The 19,715-nt window shown below is 44.9% G+C and overlaps 1 protein-coding gene across 7 annotated transcripts in view; it reads left to right on the top strand.

Annotated features, from left to right (window-relative positions):
• LOC115173287 (histone-lysine N-methyltransferase ASH1L) overlaps positions 1–19,715 on the top strand; it is a 52,794-nt gene that overhangs the window by 26,561 nt on the left and 6,518 nt on the right. For 3 of the 7 annotated variants that reach the window (XM_029731244.1, XM_029731243.1, XM_029731245.1), the window contains 10 exons: positions 2,687–2,833; positions 4,378–4,486; positions 7,279–7,434; positions 7,821–7,891; positions 8,024–8,187; positions 10,106–10,258; positions 17,150–17,204; positions 17,482–17,614; positions 18,311–18,595; positions 18,948–19,034. In XM_029731244.1, coding sequence (XP_029587104.1) covers positions 2,687–2,833; positions 4,378–4,486; positions 7,279–7,434; positions 7,821–7,891; positions 8,024–8,187; positions 10,106–10,258; positions 17,150–17,204; positions 17,482–17,614; positions 18,311–18,595; positions 18,948–19,034 — 1,360 coding nt within the window. Of the gene's footprint in view, positions 1–2,686; positions 2,834–4,377; positions 4,487–7,278; positions 7,435–7,820; positions 7,892–8,023; positions 8,188–10,105; positions 10,259–11,708; positions 12,015–17,149; positions 17,205–17,481; positions 17,615–18,310; positions 18,596–18,947; positions 19,035–19,715 lie in introns of those variants that run through there. The other 4 variants (XM_029731248.1, XM_029731249.1, XM_029731246.1 and 1 more) reach the window with 4 other exon arrangements.

The following is a 19,715-nucleotide window of genomic DNA, read 5'->3' as shown; positions in this document are numbered from 1 at the left end:
ATCAATGACATGGGGTATCAGTCTACTCAGTGACACCCAGAGAACATTAGCGTCGTAGCTATTATTGTGGGACTCTGAAACAACTGAATTGAGCCACATCTATTGTCAACCTATGTGTATTGAACACTATTCCCGAGGAAAAACAATACTGAGTGGATGTTTTGGAGTCTGATAAATGTATTGGGTATTGAGTAGACTTATACCCCATTTCATTGATCCCCAATCCTTAGGTAAAGCTGTACAGTGCAATATGAAGATCAATACACACAATATGCTGACTGGGGAGGTGATTTCACACAGTCACAGTCCTGCGATAAGAGCTACAACGCTAGTATTTGCGTAAACTCAGTTGTGTTCTGTAGGTGTCACCGAGTAGACTGATATCCCATTTCATTGCTTCACATTCCAACCTGGTTTAACATTATCTAGTCTAAATATGGCATGAATCCACCAATTGTAAACTTCTTCAACACTTTCAAAAAGGTACTTTTATTTTGAAGGCAAACCGCAAAGTCCACTATTGTGCCTAATCCTTATTGTGGCTAGCATCACAACACATAACCGGTTCGGTTGAGTCTCACTAGCCAGATGAAGCGAGCTGGCTGCTTATAACATTAGCTTTGGGCAACAGGGTTAAGTAGCATGCTAGCTATTTATTTTCATGAACTGAAGTTCAATTTCAACAGGCGAACAACAAGTGGCAACCTAGCTAATACTTACTCACAAAGATTCCTAAATCATTGCTAAGAATAATGGAAATGACTGCAGTTTCTACTGGTCATTGTTTTCAGGCTGGTTGTATTGGTGCTAGCTAGGTACCAAGCTAAAGCTAGCTACCCCAGAAGTTGTGGTCAAACAAATGATGCTTTATTACTAACGCGGTTTCGTGGCCGGTGTTTGCTTGTTTGCAGACTTTTTTGTACAGCTTTGACAGTGCTACTGTATCTTTTTTGACACGCAAAGACCCAAACGGCGTTCCATAGTATGTCGTGAAGCTAATAGCAGTGACGCTATTATTGTGTAACTCCGGTAGGGCAACATCTGAAAAATAGCGTACTTGAGATTGTGTACCTGTGCTTGACCAATCGGCGAAAGCCAACATCACCGACGACAGAGAACGGTTGATTGTCAAAGGCAATGAATTCCAGTATCTTGGCTTTAACGGATTTCACCTTTTGAGTTGTCTCGCTGAAATGTTCTTACTCTTTCAAATGACTGCTTGAGTTGTTGACTGCTCGATCCACACAGCAGACATTGTGGGCTAAGTTATGAATGCTGTGTTGCACGTGTAGCGCAAAATTTTACGTGCCGCCATTACTGCATGTACCTACGTTATAGGTATGCACGTCAGCTTTGACATCGGTTTTGCACATCGGCGTTAAATGTTTGCATTTTTAGCTAATATTGGCTGATTCCGATATGTTCACCTATATATCGTGCATCCCTAGTAATAAGTGAGGTACTGGAGTCCAGGTGTGCCTGATGATGACGTGCAGGTGCGCATAATGATTGATGCCAGGTGTGTGTAATGATGGATCCCAGGACCGGTGGCGGGAGTAGATGTGACACAAATTCTAATCAAAACAAAACAACTGGTTTTAAATAGGCTCTGTCTAAATACAGTTACAGGCACCATAATTGCTCCCCGTGGGCATATAATATTAAGGTAGACTATGGAGGCTTTTATGCACATCCAAAATAATAATGGAAGCTGGCTAAAATAATCATTCAATGTCGGCTCATTGTTTTGCTCCTCCCAAACTAAATCTTTCGATAAAGCTTTGGTGATTCATATGTATTTCAAAGCAATCTCATGAGCCAAACCCATTATTGATAGGCTGGGCTTTCCATGGCACTGCGTGCACATGTAGGCCTAAATGTCTTTAAATGCATAACGTTCACACTTCTATACAGAATAGGAGTCTCCTGTCAGTTGTATCCAATGACTCCCCTAAATGTGTGTAGTGTTTTTAAAAAAAAAGATCTATATATAATGGAGATGTATAGACTGATAGACCCCCCCATTAACCCCCCCCTACATTCTCTATAAAGAATGTTGTTGATATGGTGGAGGACTGAATTGTTAGGAGGATATTGGCACCCCTCCCACTTCAACGCAAGCCCACTGATCTTAGACAGGTCAGGTAACGTGCGTTTGACACTTGCGCCTCCTTAGTGCCAGTTGAAAATAGAGCCCTTAGTCTCCCATTGACAACAATTTATAACTATGTGAAAATTCAACTTAGGGTGTGTTCGTAAATTCACTCTGGAGTGCCAGAGTGCACTCTAGGCATTAGTAAATTCAGAGCGTTGTCAGATTGTCCATTTGTAAATTCAGAGCGTTTCCCCCTCAGATCATTCAGAGCGCACACTGGACGCTCTGGCCGAGGAGTAGGGTTGATCCAAGCGTTCTGACCTCACAATGCCAGTCAAGCACCCACGCTAACTGGCTAAAGTTGGCTAACTTGCTAGCTACTTAAAGTTGGCTAACTTGCTAGCACCCTTAAGTGGAAGTTAGCAAGGATTCACCGCCAAATGTATTATTCTTTCATGTTAAATCATTATTATTTTTGTGGGCCTTTTGAATGGTTCTGTGGTGTTCATCTGTATACCTAAACTCTGCTTTATATTCTCATATCCATGTCTTCTAATGTCCCTCTCTCTCCCCCATCTGTGTGTCCTGTAGAAGTCGCATGATGGAACAGTACTTCTCCCACAGCGGCCAATACTGTCTGAACCTGGACAGCGGCATGGTGATCGACAGCTACCGGATGGGCAACGAGGCCCGCTTCATCAACCACAGCTGTGAACCCAACTGTGAGATGCAGAAGTGGTAAGTTATTAGGACTACTACTAATACTACAACAACATGCCATTTCGCAGATGCTTTTATCCAGACCGTCTGAGCGGGAATAGAACCTGCGATCCTTGGCATTATAAGCCCCATGCTCAACCAACTTAGCCACACAGTTCAACTCTAGTAGTGTTTGGGGTTCACTTCGGAATGGTTTCCTGGACACAGACCGAGCCAACCGACATGCTTGCGCACTTGCTACTTACTGAAAAGCATGTTCAATGGATATTCTCCATTGAAAGTCCTTAGGCTAATGTCCAGGACACCACCTTTAGTACAGTAGACAGTCTGTTAATAACACACAATGGTACGATTTACTAAGTGTCTATAAAGGAATAATACATGAAAGGTAGAACACAAGTTAAACCAAGGTTACGATATTGAAAGTAAGTAAAACAGGAAGACCTCAACATGTTAAGAGGAATTTCAGCAACTCTTCGAGGACAGTTGAAGTTAATAAAAAGCTTCTTTATTGTTAAAAGTTGTGTTAACCCCAAAAGGGCCTGAACACAGACTGTAAAAACGGTTAACGACCTTTGAGAAAAGACACCTGTTTTCCTTCTTGAATGTCCAGTGAGTAAACTAGGACACAGCGATCTAACAACTGTCTCTCTGTAGTGCCGTGGGGTGTTGTGGAGTGGGCCTCGAATAAAAGATTCTACAGGGATAGAGCATTTCCAGCGTGAAGCCAGTCCTCCATCTTGTCACAGAATAGTGATTATACGACGTTGTAGCTGGGGCCTTGGACACAGCTGTGTTAGCGCCCCTAGACAATGTGCTGAAACTGCTTTTTGTCCTCCCAGAAAGAGTACATTAGACAGCAAAGTGCAGCCTACACGGTTGTACTGTGCAGGGAGATTAAAAAAGTGTGTTCCCGAAATGGCATCCTATTCCCTGTATAGTGCACTTTTGACCAGAGCCCTATGCTCTGGCTGTGCCCTATGCTCAAGTTCAAATCAAATCAAAGTTTATTTGTCACGTGCGCCGAATACAACAGGTGTAGACCTTACAATGAAATGCTTACTTACCTTTTTTGCGCAATTGGTTAGAGCCTGTATTAGGTGAACAATAGGTAGGTAAAGAAATAAAACAACAGTAAAAAGACAGGCTATATACAGTAGCGAGGCTATATACAGTAGCGAGGCTACATACAGACACCGGTTAGTCAGGCTGATTGAGGTAGTATGTACATGTAGATATGGTTAAAGTGACTATGCATATATGATGAACAGAGAGTAGCAGTAGCGTAAAAGAGGGGTTGGCGGGTGGTGGGTGGGACACAATGCAGATAGCCCAGTTAGCCAATGTGCGGGAGCACAGGTTGGTCGGCCCAATTGAGGTAGTATGTACATGAATGTGTAGTTAAAGTGACTATGCACATATGCTAAACAGAGAGTAGCAGCAGCGTAAAAAGAGGGGTGAGGGGAGGCACACAATGCAAATAGTCCGGGTAGCTATTTCATAGCCTGCCTGGGCAAATCTGAGTTCTCACTCTTCTTCCCTCGTGTCTGTTGCTCCTGCAGGTCAGTGAATGGGGTGTACAGGATCGGCCTCTTTGCCCTCAAGGACATGAGCAGCGGCACGGAGCTCACCTACGACTATAACTTCCACTCCTTCAACACCGAAGAGCAGGTGGGTGTGGCGGCACATTAACCATTTTCCCCGATCCACTCCCAGTTACAGCCCCAATTTAGCCTTGTTCCAGATCGGTTTGTGCCGCGGCAAAAAATCTATCTTGGTCGTTTTAGCATCCAAGAGCCCACTCTCCACTGGGTTTGGGTTTCGATCTCAATTTTCCCACACCGTTCCCTTTTCCTTTTTTTGGCACACACTTCACATTCCTTTACCTGTGTCACCTCTTACCTTGAACTTCTCTCCCCTTTCATCCCCCCTCTACTGCTGCTTACTACTCTTGCTCTCTCTCTACTTCCCTCTCTCTCTCTACTTCTCTCTCTTTCTCTACTCCCCTCTCTTTCTCTACTCCCCTCTCTTTCTCTACTCCCCTCTCTCTCTCTACTCCCCTCGCTCTCTCTACTCCCATCTCTTTCTCTACTCCCCTCTCTCTCTCTCTACTCCCCTCGCTCTCTCTACTCCCATCTCTCTACTCCCCTCTCTTTCTCTACTCCCCTCTCTTTCTCTACTCCCCCCGCTCTCTCTCTCTACTCCCCTCTCTTTCTCTACTCCCCTCTCTTTCTCTACTCCCCTCTCTTTCTCTACTCCCCCCGCTCTCTCTCTCTACTCCCCTCTCTTTCTCTACTCCCCTCTCTTTCTCTACTCCCCCCGCTCTCTCTCTCTACTCCCCTCTCTTTCTCTACTCCCCTCTCTTTCTCTACTCCCCCCGCTCTCTCTCTCTACTCCCCTCTCTTTCCTCTACTCCCCCTCTCTTTCTCTACTACTCCCCTCTCTTTCTCTACTCCCCCCGCTCTCTCTCTCTACTCCCCTCTCTTTCTCTACTCCCCTCTCTTTCTTTACTCCCCTCGCTCTCTCTACTTCCCTCTCTCTCTCTACTCCCCTCTCTCTCTACTCCCCTCTCTTTCTCTACTCCCCTCTCTTTCTTTACTCCCCCCGCTCTCTCTCTCTACTCCCCTCTCTTTCTCTACTCCCCTCTCTTTCTTTACTCCCCTCGCTCTCTCTACTCCCCTCTCTTTCTCTACTCCCCTCTCTCTCTACTCCCCTCTCTTTCTCTACTCCCCTCTCTTTCTTTACTCCCCTCGCTCTCTCTACTTCCCTCTCTCTACTCCCCTCTCTTTCTCTACTCTCCTCTCTCTACTCCCCTCTCTTTCTCTACTTCCCTCTCTCTACTCCCCTCTCTTTCTCTACTCTCCTCTCTCTACTCCCCTCTCTTTCTCTCCTCCCCTCGCTCGCTCTCTCTCCTCCCCTCGCTCTCTCTACTCCCCTCTCTTTCTTTACTCCCCTCTCTTTCTTTACTCCCCTCGCTCTCTCTACTTCCCTCTCTTTCTCTACTCCCCTCTCTTTCTCTACTCCCCTCTCTTTCTCTACTCCCCCCACTCTCTCTCCTCCCCTCGCTTTCTTTACTCCCCTCTCTCTCTCTACTCCCCTCTCTCTCTCTCTCTCTCTCTACTCCCCTCTCTCTCTACTCCCCTCTCTCTCTCGCTCTACTCCCCTCTCTCTCGCTCTCTCTACTCCCCTCTCTCTCTCTCTCTCTCTCTCTCTCTACTCCCCTCTCTCTCTACTCCCCTCTCTTTCTCTACTCCCCTCTCTTTCTTTACTCCCCCCACTCTCTCTACTTCCCTCTCTCTACTCCCCTCTCTTTCTCTACTCTCCTCTCTCTACTCCCCTCTCTCTCTCTCGCTCTCTCTCTACTCCCCTCTCTCTCTACTCCCCTCTCTTTCTCTACTCCCCTCTCTTTCTTTACTCCCCTCGCTCTCTCTACTTCCCTCTCTCTACTCCCCTCTCTTTCTCTACTCTCCTCTCTCTACTCCCCTCTCTTTCTCTACTTCCCTCTCTCTACTCCCCTCTCTTTCTCTACTCTCCTCTCTCTACTCCCCTCTCTTTCTCTCCTCCCCTCGCTCGCTCTCTCTCCTCCCCTCGCTCTCTCTCCTCCCCTCTCTTTCTTTACTCCCCTCTCTTTCTTTACTCCCCTCGCTCTCTCTACTTCCCTCTCTTTCTCTACTCCCCTCTCTTTCTCTACTCCCCTCTCTTTCTCTACTCCCCCCACTCTCTCTCCTCCCCTCGCTTTCTTTACTCCCCTCTCTCTCTCTCTACTCCCCTCTCTCTCTCTCTCTCTCTCTACTCCCCTCTCTCTCTACTCCCCTCTCTCTCTCGCTCTCTCTCCCCTCTCTCTCGCTCTCTCTACTCCCCTCTCTCTCTCTCGCTCTCTCTCTACTCCCCTCTCTCTCTACTCCCCTCTCTTTCTCTACTCCCCTCTCTTTCTCTACTCCCCCCACTCTCTCTCCTCCCCTCGCTTTCTTTACTCCCCTCTCTCTCTCTACTCCCCTCTCTCTCTCTCTCTCTCTACTCCCCTCTCTCTCTACTCCCCTCTCTCTCTCGCTCTACTCCCCTCTCTCTCGCTCTCTCTACTCCCCTCTCTCTCGCTCTCTCTCTACTCCCCTCTCTCTCTACTCCCCCCTCTCTCTCTACTCCCCTCTCTTTCTCTACTCCCCCGCTCTCTCTCCTCCCCTCGCTTTCTTTACTCCCCTCTCTCTTTACTCCCCTCTCTCTCTCTCTCTCTCTCTCTCTCTCTCTCTACTCCCCTCTCTCTCTACTCCCCTCTCTCGCTCTCTCTACTCCGCTCTCTCTCGCTCTCTCTACTCCCCTCTCTCGCGCTCTCTCTCTACTCCCCTCTCTCTCTCTACTCCCCTCTCTCTCTCGCTCTACTCCCCTCTCTCTCGCTCTCTCTACTCCCCTCTCTCTCGCTCTCTCTACTCCGCTCTCTCGCTCTCTCTCTATCGCTCTCTCTACAGCAAGTGTGTAAATGTGGCTCAGAGGGCTGCCGGGGCATCATCGGAGGGAAAAGCCAGCGAATCAACGGGATGCCTGGAAAAACAGGCGGGGCACGGCGGCTGGGTCGACTCAAGGAGAAACGCAAGTCCAAGCACCAGCTGAAAAAACGAGTGCGTGTAAGGGAGAGAGACTAGAGGAAATGTAATATCAGGTGTCTTGCTACTGCCGCTACAATGGGTCTTTGATATTTACCGTCATCAAACGTTTTAACACAGCGTTTTTATGGAGCCTAAAGGCAAAGACATTGTATTCTGGTCCTAAATCAGTCAAGTTTTTGCCATGTCTTTAGCTCTGTAACCTAGAGAGCGGCTAAGTTTATTTTAAGGGCACTGTGTATGAAGAACAGAGTGGTTCTTTGTCTCAAAGGAGCTTTTTGTGGGGCGGAAGGTTCGATTAAAAAAAATGACACAATGGACTTGAATAGTTAGAGGGCTGGACTGAACAGCAGCATATGATCAGTACTCCTTTATCTCTAACTTTCCCCCTCTTCTCTTTTCCCAAGGAGGAGGATTCAAGTGACAGCAGCAAGTTTTATCCCCACCTTCTTATGAAACCCATGTCCAACAGAGAGAGGTACACACACAGCACACGTGCCAAACACACCCAATCCACCCTTCCCGCACACATACCCACGCAAACAGAACACACACACTCACCACTCTCTCTCTCTCTCTCTCTCTCTCTCTCTTACTCTCTGTGGCTCAGGAACTTCGTGCTGAAGCACTGTGTGTTCCTACTGAGGAACTGGGAGAAGATGAGGGAGAAGCAGGAGCTGTTGAAGAGGGAGGGCGAGAGGGAGGCCAGTGGCGGCCTGTCCATCTACACACGCTGGGGAGGAGTCATCCGCGACGACGGAAACATCAAGTCAGGTGTGTGTGTGTGTGTGTGTGTGTGTGTGTGTGTGTGTGTGTGTGTGTGTGTGTGTGTGTGTGTGAGGAGTCAAAGGTGTGTGAGACCCACATGTGCAGGAGAACAGAACTAGAATGAATAGAATAATCATTCTACACTGAACAGAAATATGAACGCAACAGGTAAAGTGTTGGTCCCATGTTTCATGAGCTGAAATAAAAGATCCCAGAAATGTCAAACATTTTGTGCAGAAATTAGTTTACATCCCTGTTAGTGAGCATTTCTCCTTTGCCCAGATAACCATCCACCTGACAGTTGTGGCAAATCAAGAATCTGATTAAACAGCATGATCATTACACAGGTGCACCTTGTACTGTTGACAATAAAAGGCTAATCTAAAATGTGCAGTTTTGTCACAAAACCCAATGCCACAGATGCCTCAAGTTTTGAGGGAGCGTGCAATTGGCATGCGAACTGCAGGAATGTCCACCAGAGTGGTTGCCAGAGAACTGAATGTTCATTTCTCTACTATAAGCCGCCTCAAACAAAAACATAGTTTTTGAGAATTTGGCAGTACGTCCAACCGACCTCACAACCACAGACCACGTGTAACCACGCCAGCCCAGGACCTCCACGTCAGGCTTCTTCACCTTGTCTGAGGCCAGCCACCCGGATAGCTGATGAAACTGAGGAGTATTTCTGTCTCTAATAAAGCCCTTTTGTGGGGTAAAACTCATTCTGATTGGCCCATGCCGAGTCATGTGAAATCCAGAGATTAGGGCCTAATGAATGTATTTCAATTGTCTGATTTCCTTACAGTTCATATAACTCAGTAAAATCATTGAAATATACTGCTCAAAAAAATAAAGGGAACACTAAAATAACACATCCTAGATCTGAATGAATGAAATAATCTTATTAAATACTTTTTTCTTTACATAGTTGAATGTGCTGATAACAAAATCACACAAAAATAATCAATGGAAATCCAATTTATCAACCCATGGAGGTCTGGATCTGTAAGCACAACCCCCACCTGTGGACGTCGGGCCCTCATACCACCCTCATGGAGTCTGTTTCTGCACGTTTGAGCAGACACATGCACATTTGTGGCCTGCTGGAGGTCATTTTGCAGGGCTCTGGCAGTGCTCCTCCTGCTCCTCCTTGCACAAAGGCGGAGGTAGCGGTCCTGCTGCTGGGTTGTTGCCCTCCTACGGCCTCCTCCACGTCTCCTGATGTACTGGCCTGTCTCCTGGTAGCGCCTCCATGCTCTGGACACTACGCTGACAGACACAGCAAACCTTGCCACAGCTCGCATTGATGTGCCATCCTGGATGAGCTGTACTACCTGAGCCACTTGTGTGGGTTGTAGACTCCGTCTCATGCTACCACTAGAGTGAAAGCACCGCCAGCATTCAAAAGTGACCAAAACATCAGCCAGGAAGCATAGGAACTGAGAAGTGGTCTGTGGTCACCACCTGCACAACCACTCCTTTATTGGGGGTGTCTTGCTAATTGCCTATAATTTCCACCTGTTGTCTATTCCATTTGCACAACAGCATGTGAAATGTATTGTCAATCAGTGTTGCTTCCTAAGTGGACAGTTTGATTTCACAGACGTGTGATTGACTTGGAGTTACATTGTTGTTTAAGTGTTCCCTTTATTTTTTTGAGCAGTGTATATTTTTGCTCAGTATATTTCTATATGCAGGAATGTGCCAGGGGTAAGTTTTCCCAAAAGCTTTGTAGCACTAAGATAATATTTCTTCCTTTCCCTACAATAGACTGATGATGACGTTAGTGGTACACAGCTTTTCGGAGAAACCCCAGTTAAATCCGGAATATGAATGCTGTTTTTTTGTATGTGGCGTCAAGGGGAGTGTTTGTGATGGCTTGTCGACTCAATCGCTCTGTGCGTGTGTCCCTTTGTCACCGCAGACGTGTTCCTGACACAGTTCTCGGCGCTGCAGACGTCCCGGTCGGTACGCACGCGGAGGCTGGCGGCGGCCGAGGAGAACACGGAGGTCACCCGCACCGCCCGCCTGGCGCACATCTTCAAGGAGATCTGTGACATGATCACCAGCTACAAGGGTCAGTGACACACCCACACATGCAACACATACACACATTAGTGCTCGCGCACACATCTAACACGCTCACACACACACACCTTTATTTAACTAGGCAAGTCAAATTCTTATTTACACTGACGTGATATAATATTAGCACAATGAATAGGCCTACACTACAAATGGAACAACATTTTTAACACATCTGATTTGTACATAATACATTCAGTGACCATACCATAATCATTTTGATCTAAATACGCTAAATAAAATCACCATGTCTCAATAAAAAAAATGGTATATTTTTCTGTGCGTTGATTGGTGGGGAAAAACAGGTCTACTAGCCTACTGTAGACTACACTACTTTTTTTTACGTCAACATTGGTTCAGATCCATTAGCTTGTAGCAATAGTATCAAAAGAAAGGTAGATACGGAAAAGTTTCAGGGAAGAATGTACAGAGAGATATGCGTTCATCTCACCATCTTTTCCCAATGCGAAGCCAGTGTGTTTTATTTGCAATGAAAATGTCACTGTTTGCAAATAGTTCAATCTCAGAAGTCATTATTAATATAAGCATGGAACTTTCAAGTGGCCTTCCCGCCTCAGACGGTGGCCCGAAGCAGAAACGTTGAAGCGTTAACTGCAAGCTACACACACAGCTTTTTGGGCTGACAGACTTAAACGGGTTAAATCTGCAGTTACAAGGAAGAAGGAAAACCCCTGTGGACATGGTGGAAAAACTTGAGGCCTTTACTAGGAAGCTTGAGTTGTTCGATTTGGACTTGTCATCTGGAAGGCTACTACACTTCAGCACACTGAAGAAACAACAGGCATGGGACCAGGCCGCAGCATTGTCACACAGGGGATGGAAGATTTCATCAAGCAGCTAAGGGACAACTTCTCCACCAGATTTGAAGACTACAGCATGCCCAAGGATATCATTGCGTTTGTACGTGATCCTCTCACAGTCCGCCCAGGCGGAGAATACTCCTCCCTTGCTAAGAAAACGATACCGTCGCTGGATGAGGCCGCAATTCAAACTGAGCTGATTGAATTCCAGACATCGAGCCAAATCAGAGATGCGATCAGTAGTAGTAGTAGTAGTCCTTGTGTGTGTTTTGGCATGCTCAGAGGAATACAGCACAATAAAGAAACTTGCATTTTATGTGCTAACAATGTTTGGATCGATTTACACCTGCGAGTCGTTTTCCTCTATGAACATAATATAGACTCACGACAGGAACCGGCTTTCACTTAAGTCAATCGAGGAGCATCAAAATCTCATCCATCTCACCCGACATCCACAAGATCGTGTCCGAGGGGAAATGCAACTTTTCACTTTAAGTACAGTAAGTAACTTAGTGGCCTATATGACTGTAGTTTAGTAAATTCTAGCATTATTGTGAGTGCTTATCCAAGGATATTTAGTTCTCAAGCTGACAGTATTTTCTGTTTGTTCTGTCTTTACAGGAGCAGGCTATCCCAATACAGACATTCAGACACAAACATCAACTTTTTTTCTTTCAATTATTGTTTTATGTAGGATGCTACCTTTTTGGCCAGTTGCAGTTGTAATTAGGGCTAATAAAAACAAATCCTGCTTCTATTAGGCCATATATTTTCTTATTGTGGAAGGTGTTGTTAAGCCTCATAGCCTACCTTAGCCAGTTAAGTTATTTAATGTAGGCCTAGGCTCGGATGAAATAGACTCCAATTAAGCCCTCTTGTTGTTTGTTTGTAAAGTCAAATTAAAATGAAGATTATTGTTGAAGTTAATTACTCGACTGGTGTAGTTTTTCTCCATCTGTTGCTGTGCAACACTTGCATAACAAGTTAGCTACAGTACCAGTCAAAAGTTTGGACACACCTACTCGTTCGGTTTTTCTTTATTTTTAAAATGTTTCTACATTGTAGAATAATAGTGATGACATCAAAACTATGAAATAACACATGGAATCATGTAGTAACCAAAAAAGTGTTAAACAAATCTAAATATATTTTATTTTTTTTATTCTTCAAAGTAGCCACCCTTTGCCTTGATGACAGCTTTGCACACTCTTGGTATTCGCTCAGCCAGCTTCACCTGGAATGCTTTTCCAACAGTCTTGAAGGAGTTTCCACTAGGGTTGTACGATATATCGGTGAACATATCGGAATCGGACGATATTAGCTAAAAATGCCAACACCGGTATCGGCCCGATGTGTAGTTTAACGCCGATGTGCAAAACCAATGTCAAAGCTGATGTGCATACCTATATAACATAGGTACATGACGTAATGACGCCACGTAAAATTTTGCGCTACACGTGCAACACAGCATTCCTAACCTAGCCCACAATGTCTGCTGTGTGGATCGAGCAGTCAACAAGTCGAGCAGTCATTTGAAAGAGTAAGAGAATTTCAGCGAGACAACTCAAAAGGCGAAATCCATTAACGCCAAGATAATGGAATTCATTGCCCTTGACAATCAACCATTCTCTGTCGTGGGTGATGTTGGCTTTCGTGACTGGTCGAGCACTGGTACACACTACCAAGTGCGCTATTTTTCAGATGTTGCCCAACTGGAGTTACACAGTAATGGCGTTACTGCCATTAGCTTCACGACATACTATGGAATGCCGTTTGGGACTTTGCGTGTCAAAAAAGATACACGTCAAATAATACTATTTGACAATAACACTATTTGACGCATTAAATAACACAGTTCTCTTATAGAATGTTGGGTGTTATGAATTTGCACGTGCAAGCCAAGCGCCACCACTACTATCAGTAGCACTGTCGAAGCTGCAAACAAGCAAACACCGGCCACGAACAATGTGTTTACAATACCACGTTGGTAATAAAGCATTATTTGTTTGACCATAACTTCTGGGGTAGCTAGCTACCTTTAGCTTGGTACCTAGCTAGCACCAATACAACCAGCCTGAAAACAATGACCAGTAGAAATTGCAGTCATTTTCATTCTTAGCAATGATTTAGGAATTCTTGTGAGTAAGTATTAGCAAGGTAGCCACTTGTTGTTTGCCTATTGAAATTGAACTTCAGTTCATGAAAATAAATAGCTAGTCAGCTACTTAACCCTGTTGCCCAAAGTTAATGTTATAAGCAGCCAGCTAGCTTCATCTGGCTAGTGAGGCTCAACCGGACCGGGTTATGTGTTGTGATGCTAGCCACAATAAGGATTAGGCACAATAGTGGACTTTGCGGTTTGCCTTCAAAATAAAAGTACCTTTTTGAAAGTGTTGAAGACGTTTACAATTGGTGGATTCATGCCATATTTAGACTAGATAATGTTAAACCAGGTTGGAATGTGAAGCAATGAAATGGGGTATCAGTCTACTCGGTGACACCTACAGAACACAACTGAGTTTATGCAAATACTAGCGTTGTAGCTCTTATCGCAGGAGTGTGACTGTGTGAAATCACCTCCCCAGTCAGCATATTGTGTGTATTGATCTTCATATTGCACTGTACAGCTTTACCTAAGGATTGGGGATCAATGAAATGGGGTATAAGTCTACTCAATACCCAATACATTTATTAGACTCCAAAACATCCACTCAGTATTGTTTTTCCTCGGGAATAGTGTTCAATACACATAGGTTGACAATAGATGTGGCTCAATTCAGTTGTTTCAGAGTCCCGCAATAATAGCTACGACGCTAATGTTCTCTGGGTGTCACTGAGTAGACTGATACCCCATGTCATTGATCCACAATCCATAGGTAAGGCTGTACAGTGAAATAAGGATGCCCAAAATGCAATTCAAAAGTATAATCCATCCAGTGTGATTTCAACAGATTTTTGTCAAATTAACATATTATTGTCTTTTGTTGATTTTATATAACAACATTCCAACCTCGTTTAGCATGATCTATTAAATTATGGCATAATTGTACTATTTGGATTGATTTGCATCACTGCCAATGACATACTTTTTATTTTGAAGGCTAAGTGCTAATAAGTCCGCTATTGTGGCTAATCCTTATTTTGGCTAGCTTCACATAAATGGGTCCGACCACCATTAATCAAATAACAACTGTCTTATAAATTAGGGTTATTTTAGATGATGATACCTAGCTATATAGTTAGCTTGCTAACTATAGCTACTGAAACAGATTGTCGATTTGCTATGTTTTTGGGGAAGAACATTGCTTGCATCCATGAGCTAGCTAGCTTTTTTATGACCAGCACTGATGGTGCGCGAGACAAATTTACCAGCATCATATCATACGTATCGATGAATCGTTGTGGCATATGAAATACGAGGGATAGTGTAATCAATGTGTAATAACTATGTAAAAGTATTATGTGACGTGCAGTCATATTTAGGTCCTGATTGTTGACCAATCTTATTTCACACATCAAATAGTGTTATTTGATGTGTATCTTTTTTGACACGCAAAGACCGAAAATGCATTCCATAGAAATCCTGGTTGAGAATGAAACGACTGAACAAATGAACAATGAAACAGCACAGCAAGTAAGTGAAAGAAATAGGTTTCGATTTGACTGGTAATGGGGACATACGTAAATGTCAACAAAATAACTTTTTGGCCATTGTGGTGTGTGTGTAACCTTTATTTAACTAGGCAAGTCAGTTAAGAACAAATTCTTATTCACAATGACGGCCTACCCCGGCCAAACCCGGACGACGCTGGTCCAATTGTGCGCCGCCCTATGGGACTCCCAATCACGGCCGGATGTGATACAGCCTGGATTCGAACCAGGGACTGTAGTGACGCCTCTTGCACTGAGATGCAGTGCCTTAGACCGCTGCGTCCGTGTGTGTGTGTTAACTATTTAACTGTACAAAAAAATGTCATATCAGTGCATCACTAGTTCCCGTATATGCTGAGCGCTTGTTGGCGGCATTTCCTTCACTCTGCGATCCAACTCATCCCAAACCATCTCAATTGGGTTGAGGTCGGGTGATTGTGGAGGCCAGGTCATCTGATGCAGCACTCCATCACTCTCCTTGGTCAAATAGCCCTTACACAGCCTGGAGGTGTGTTGGGTCATTGTCCTGTTGAAAAATAAATTATAGTCCAACTAAGCGCAAACCAGATGGGATGGTGTATCGCTGCAGAATGCTGTGATAGCCATGCTGGTTAAGTGTGCCTTGAATTCTAAATAAATCACTGACAGTGTCACCAGCAAAGCACCCCCACACCATCACACACTCTCCTCCATGCTTCATGATGGGAACCAGACATGCAGAGATCATCCGTTCACCCACTCTGTCTCACAAAGACACAGCGGTTGGAAACCAAAAATCTCAAATTTGGACTCATCAGACCAAAGGACAGATTTCCACCGGTCTAATGTCCATTGCTCGTGTTTCTTGGGTCCTTTAGTAGTGGTTTCTTTGCAGCGGATCAACTATGAAGGCCTGATTCACACCGTCCTCAGAACAGTTGATGTTGAGATGTGTCTGTTACTTGAACTCTGTGAAGCATTTATGTGGACGGCAATTTCTGAGGTTGGTAACTCTAGTGAACTTATCCTCTGCAGCAGAGGTAACTCTGGGTCTTCTTTTCCTGTGGCGGTCCTCGTGAGAGCCAGTTTCATCATTGCGCTTGATGGTTTTTGCGACTGCACTTGAAGAAACTTTAAAAGTTCTTGAAATTTTCCAGATTGACTGACCTTCATGTCTTAAAGTAATGATGGACTGTTGTTTCTCTTTGCTTATTTGAGCTGTTCTTGCCATAATATGGACTTGGTCTTTTACCAAATAGGGCGATTTTCTTTATACCACCCCTACCTTGTCACAACACAACTGATTGGCTCAAACGCATTAAGAAGGAAAGAAATTCCACAAATTAACTTTTAACAAGGCACACCTGTTTATTGAAATGCATTCCAGGTGACTACCTCATGAAGCTGGTTGAAAGAATGCCAAGAGTGTGCAAAGCTGTCATCAAGACAAAGGGTGGCTACTTTGAAGAATTTCAAATATATTTTGATTTGTTTAACAGTTTTTTGGTTACTACATGATTTCATGTGTTTTTTCATGGTTTTGATGTCTTCACTATTATTCTACAAATAAAAACCCTTGAATGAGTAGGTGTGTCCAAACTTTTGACTGGTACTGGTGTTTACAGCCTTCCCTGTAAACACCAACCACCTCTCCAGCATACACACACTCACACTCTCTCGATCACTTACTCACAAACTTGTGCACACACTGAACTCCTTCCTGTATTGAACACGATAGGAGACAGAGAGCTGGTTTCAAGCGCAGAGAGCAGCAGGTGTTTATTGGAAGGGACCTTAGGAGAAGGCAGGTAGCTGGGTCCAGGGGCAGGCAGAAGGTCATACACGGTAGGTCCAAAATGGCAACAGTACAGGCAGGGAATAGGCAAAAACTATCCTACACGGCAGGAGTGAAGGATGGGAAAAACCAGTGCTCCGAGAGAAGTGTGTCTCAAAACAAACAATACCTCACAGTGATGGGGTGCAAGGAACTGAACTAAATATTGTGGGATGATGACATGCAGGTGTGTGAACAGGTGATTTGAATTCTGGTGATTGGGATCTGGACAGTGAGCTGGAAAGTGGTCAGCGTTCTGGGGATCTACGTGTTTGGGAGTGTGAGCTGGACGCAGACGTTACACTTCCCATGAACTTCCTAGTCTCTAAACATCCCTGGTGCCTTCAGAGAAACTGCTGGTCAAATGGCAAAGACATGACAAAGTCAACACTTCTGTGTAACGCAACCCAGTCTCAACAGGACTCAGTCCATGTGCGTGTACTGACCACTACTACTGGCTTACCTGTTTGGCTTTTGCTTCTACAAACATCTGCTGTTGTAGATCTGATTGAAGTGTGCAGACTCATTTTTCCCTGAGTATATTTAGGCACTATAAAAGTAGAAGGTACTCTGCTGAAGATAATCTCTCTTTCCATAGACTCAGCTGGTCAGACCCTTGCTGCTCCACTGGTAAACCTACCCTCAAGAAAGCGGTATGTTTTTGTTTGTTTGTGTGTGCATGCTAGCTCTTTCATTGATGTTTACTGTATGTAGGTGTGTTGTGCGACGCTTTGTGTGTTATCCAACACCCTCAGTGTGTTGGATAACGATCATGTTTGGAATCATGAGACAAGAGGCACAGTTTTGACTCTCACCCCATGACTTTGTGTGTGTGTGTGTGTGTGTGTGTGTGTGTGTGTGTGTGTGTGTGTGTGTGTGTGTGTGTGTGTGTGTGTGTGTGTGTGTGTGTGTGTGTGTGTGTTACCCCAGGAACACGCAGTACTATGAGAAGGTGTCAGACCCGCTGGACCTGAGTACCATTGAGAAGCAAATCACCACAGGGCACTACAAGACCGTGGAGGCATTTGACACTGACATGCTCAAAGTGTTCCGCAACGCAGAGGTGGGTCTCCCAGAACCCTCATCCTTATTGGATATACACAGCCACTGATCCTTTACACACACACCTAAACACAGAGGACTCTTTTTTACACACACACCTACACACAGAGGACTCTTATTTACATTTGTGTTGTGTGGAGGATGTGTGAGTACCACTCAAATCCTTTGAAGGGTACTCAACCATATAGACAGGTGGGTTATTTAGCAACAAAACCCAATGTGTGCGCAACCGTGGATCGAAACAGGCGGGTTTAGCTTTAGAATCAAAGGATTGTTGACAACATGTAAACTATATTTCCTCTCCAAATCATTATTGAAAATACGCATACATTTGCACAATGAGCACTTGTCTCCCAAATACACCATTACAGTTGGTGGTTAGCTAGCTACCAAATTTTAGCCATATTAGCATAGACGTGACGAGTCAAAACGCCTCAAAAGAAGACATGGTATCAATAACAAGACACAACAAGCTGATACGAGTCACGATTCCCCACATGGCAGCTTCTTGCCATTGTTGCTATCTGTCTGAGAATGTATCATTTTGCAGGGGCTTAGAATTCTAAGTGGGATTCTGGAAGTCTGGTCGAACTTGTTTAGGTTGCTGTGGCGTAAGCTGGTCTTTTACTCCACTTTACAACACACAAACTGTATTTTCCAAATTCAACGTCATTGCCCTATGCTCCCTCCATCCTAGCAGAAATACTACGGGCGGAAGTCGTCAGTAGGGAGGGACGTGTGCCGGCTGAGGAAGGCCTACTACGGCGCACGCCACGAAGCCGCTGTCCAGATTGACGAAATCGTCGGAGAAACAGCCAGCGAAGCGGACAGTTCGGATTCGCTGGAGCGAGACCACGCCCATCATCACCACCATCACGGAGGGGGCTGGCCGGGCTCTCACGACAAGGACGATGACATCATCCGCTGCATCTGCGGCATGTACAAGGACGAGGGCCTGATGATCCAGTGTGAGAAGTGCATGGTGAGAGAGCGTGGGATACAGCCAAACATTGCAGGCTCCGAGTTGTGTTGTTGAAGTTTAACCTGTTGTTGAAGGTTAGCCTAACTGGATATGGATAAAACTGAATATCAGTTCCTTACTTAATCCCTGAGGCAATATACAGTTTGGATTCCAGGCTAGTTGAATGTAGTGGTACCTGCCTGATGATTCTGAGTGAATGGTGAGTGTTTGTTCCTGTCAGTGGAAGCAATGTTTTGAGACCACGAGTTGATTGTGGGAAAGATTACGAAGTGTGGTAGTCTAATATATTGTTAGCGTTAGTTTTGGCTGTGATTGTAGTGACAGGGTAAACGGTGATGCGTCTGTCTCTCAGGTGTGGCAGCACTTTGACTGCATGCGGCTGGAGGCGGAGGTGGAACATTACCTGTGTGAGCAGTGCGACCCCCGACCTGTGGACAGGGTGAGTGTTGTCCCCCTTAACCTAATCTCAATCACACCCCATGGTCTATAGAAACCAGAAGTTGGAACAGAACAGAAAACTCAATTTGTTTGAGGGGGGGACAGAATCAGAACTGGGAACGAAAGTGATCTATACTATTCCGGAACAGAACCATTATATTAAAAGCATGGGAGCTGGTTAATAATGTTATTTTACGTTCCGGGCATTTTCCAGTCCCACCAAAAATGCAACAAAGCACCTATGCAAAGCCCTCACTAAACGTATTCCAGTGTCTGCTGCCAGCAAAAAATCTTTGCTAGTGTGTGTGTGTGTGGGCTACCAGCCCCTCCCTCGCCGGAGCATAGACTACTGTAGCCTACTGATGTTACAAGTGTGATTCTGAAATTAGGGAGAGACATTTTTAATTAGAGATTAACTTTTTCAATAATAGTTAAGGATACTATAGTTATCACTTTTCACATTGGATTTATTAACTACAGAAAGGTAAGATATGTTTTTATTTCTGGTGCCTCTCTGCACACACACATGTTAGCTAGCTAACTAGCTCTGGTCCAACATTTAAGCCAACTCTCGGAAGGCCAAAGACATTCAAAGTTCCTTCATAAAACCCACTCCTGCGTAGGTATAATTCTGAGGGGCCTGATTCAGATAATGCATGTCATAACAAGATGCCCAGCACTT

Source organism: Salmo trutta, chromosome 34 (assembly GCF_901001165.1).
Source record: "Salmo trutta chromosome 34, fSalTru1.1, whole genome shotgun sequence".
Lineage (NCBI taxonomy): Eukaryota > Metazoa > Chordata > Actinopteri > Salmoniformes > Salmonidae > Salmo > Salmo trutta.
The sequence above is the reverse complement of the archived record's forward strand: the minus strand, read 5'-3'. Positions and strand labels throughout refer to the sequence as shown.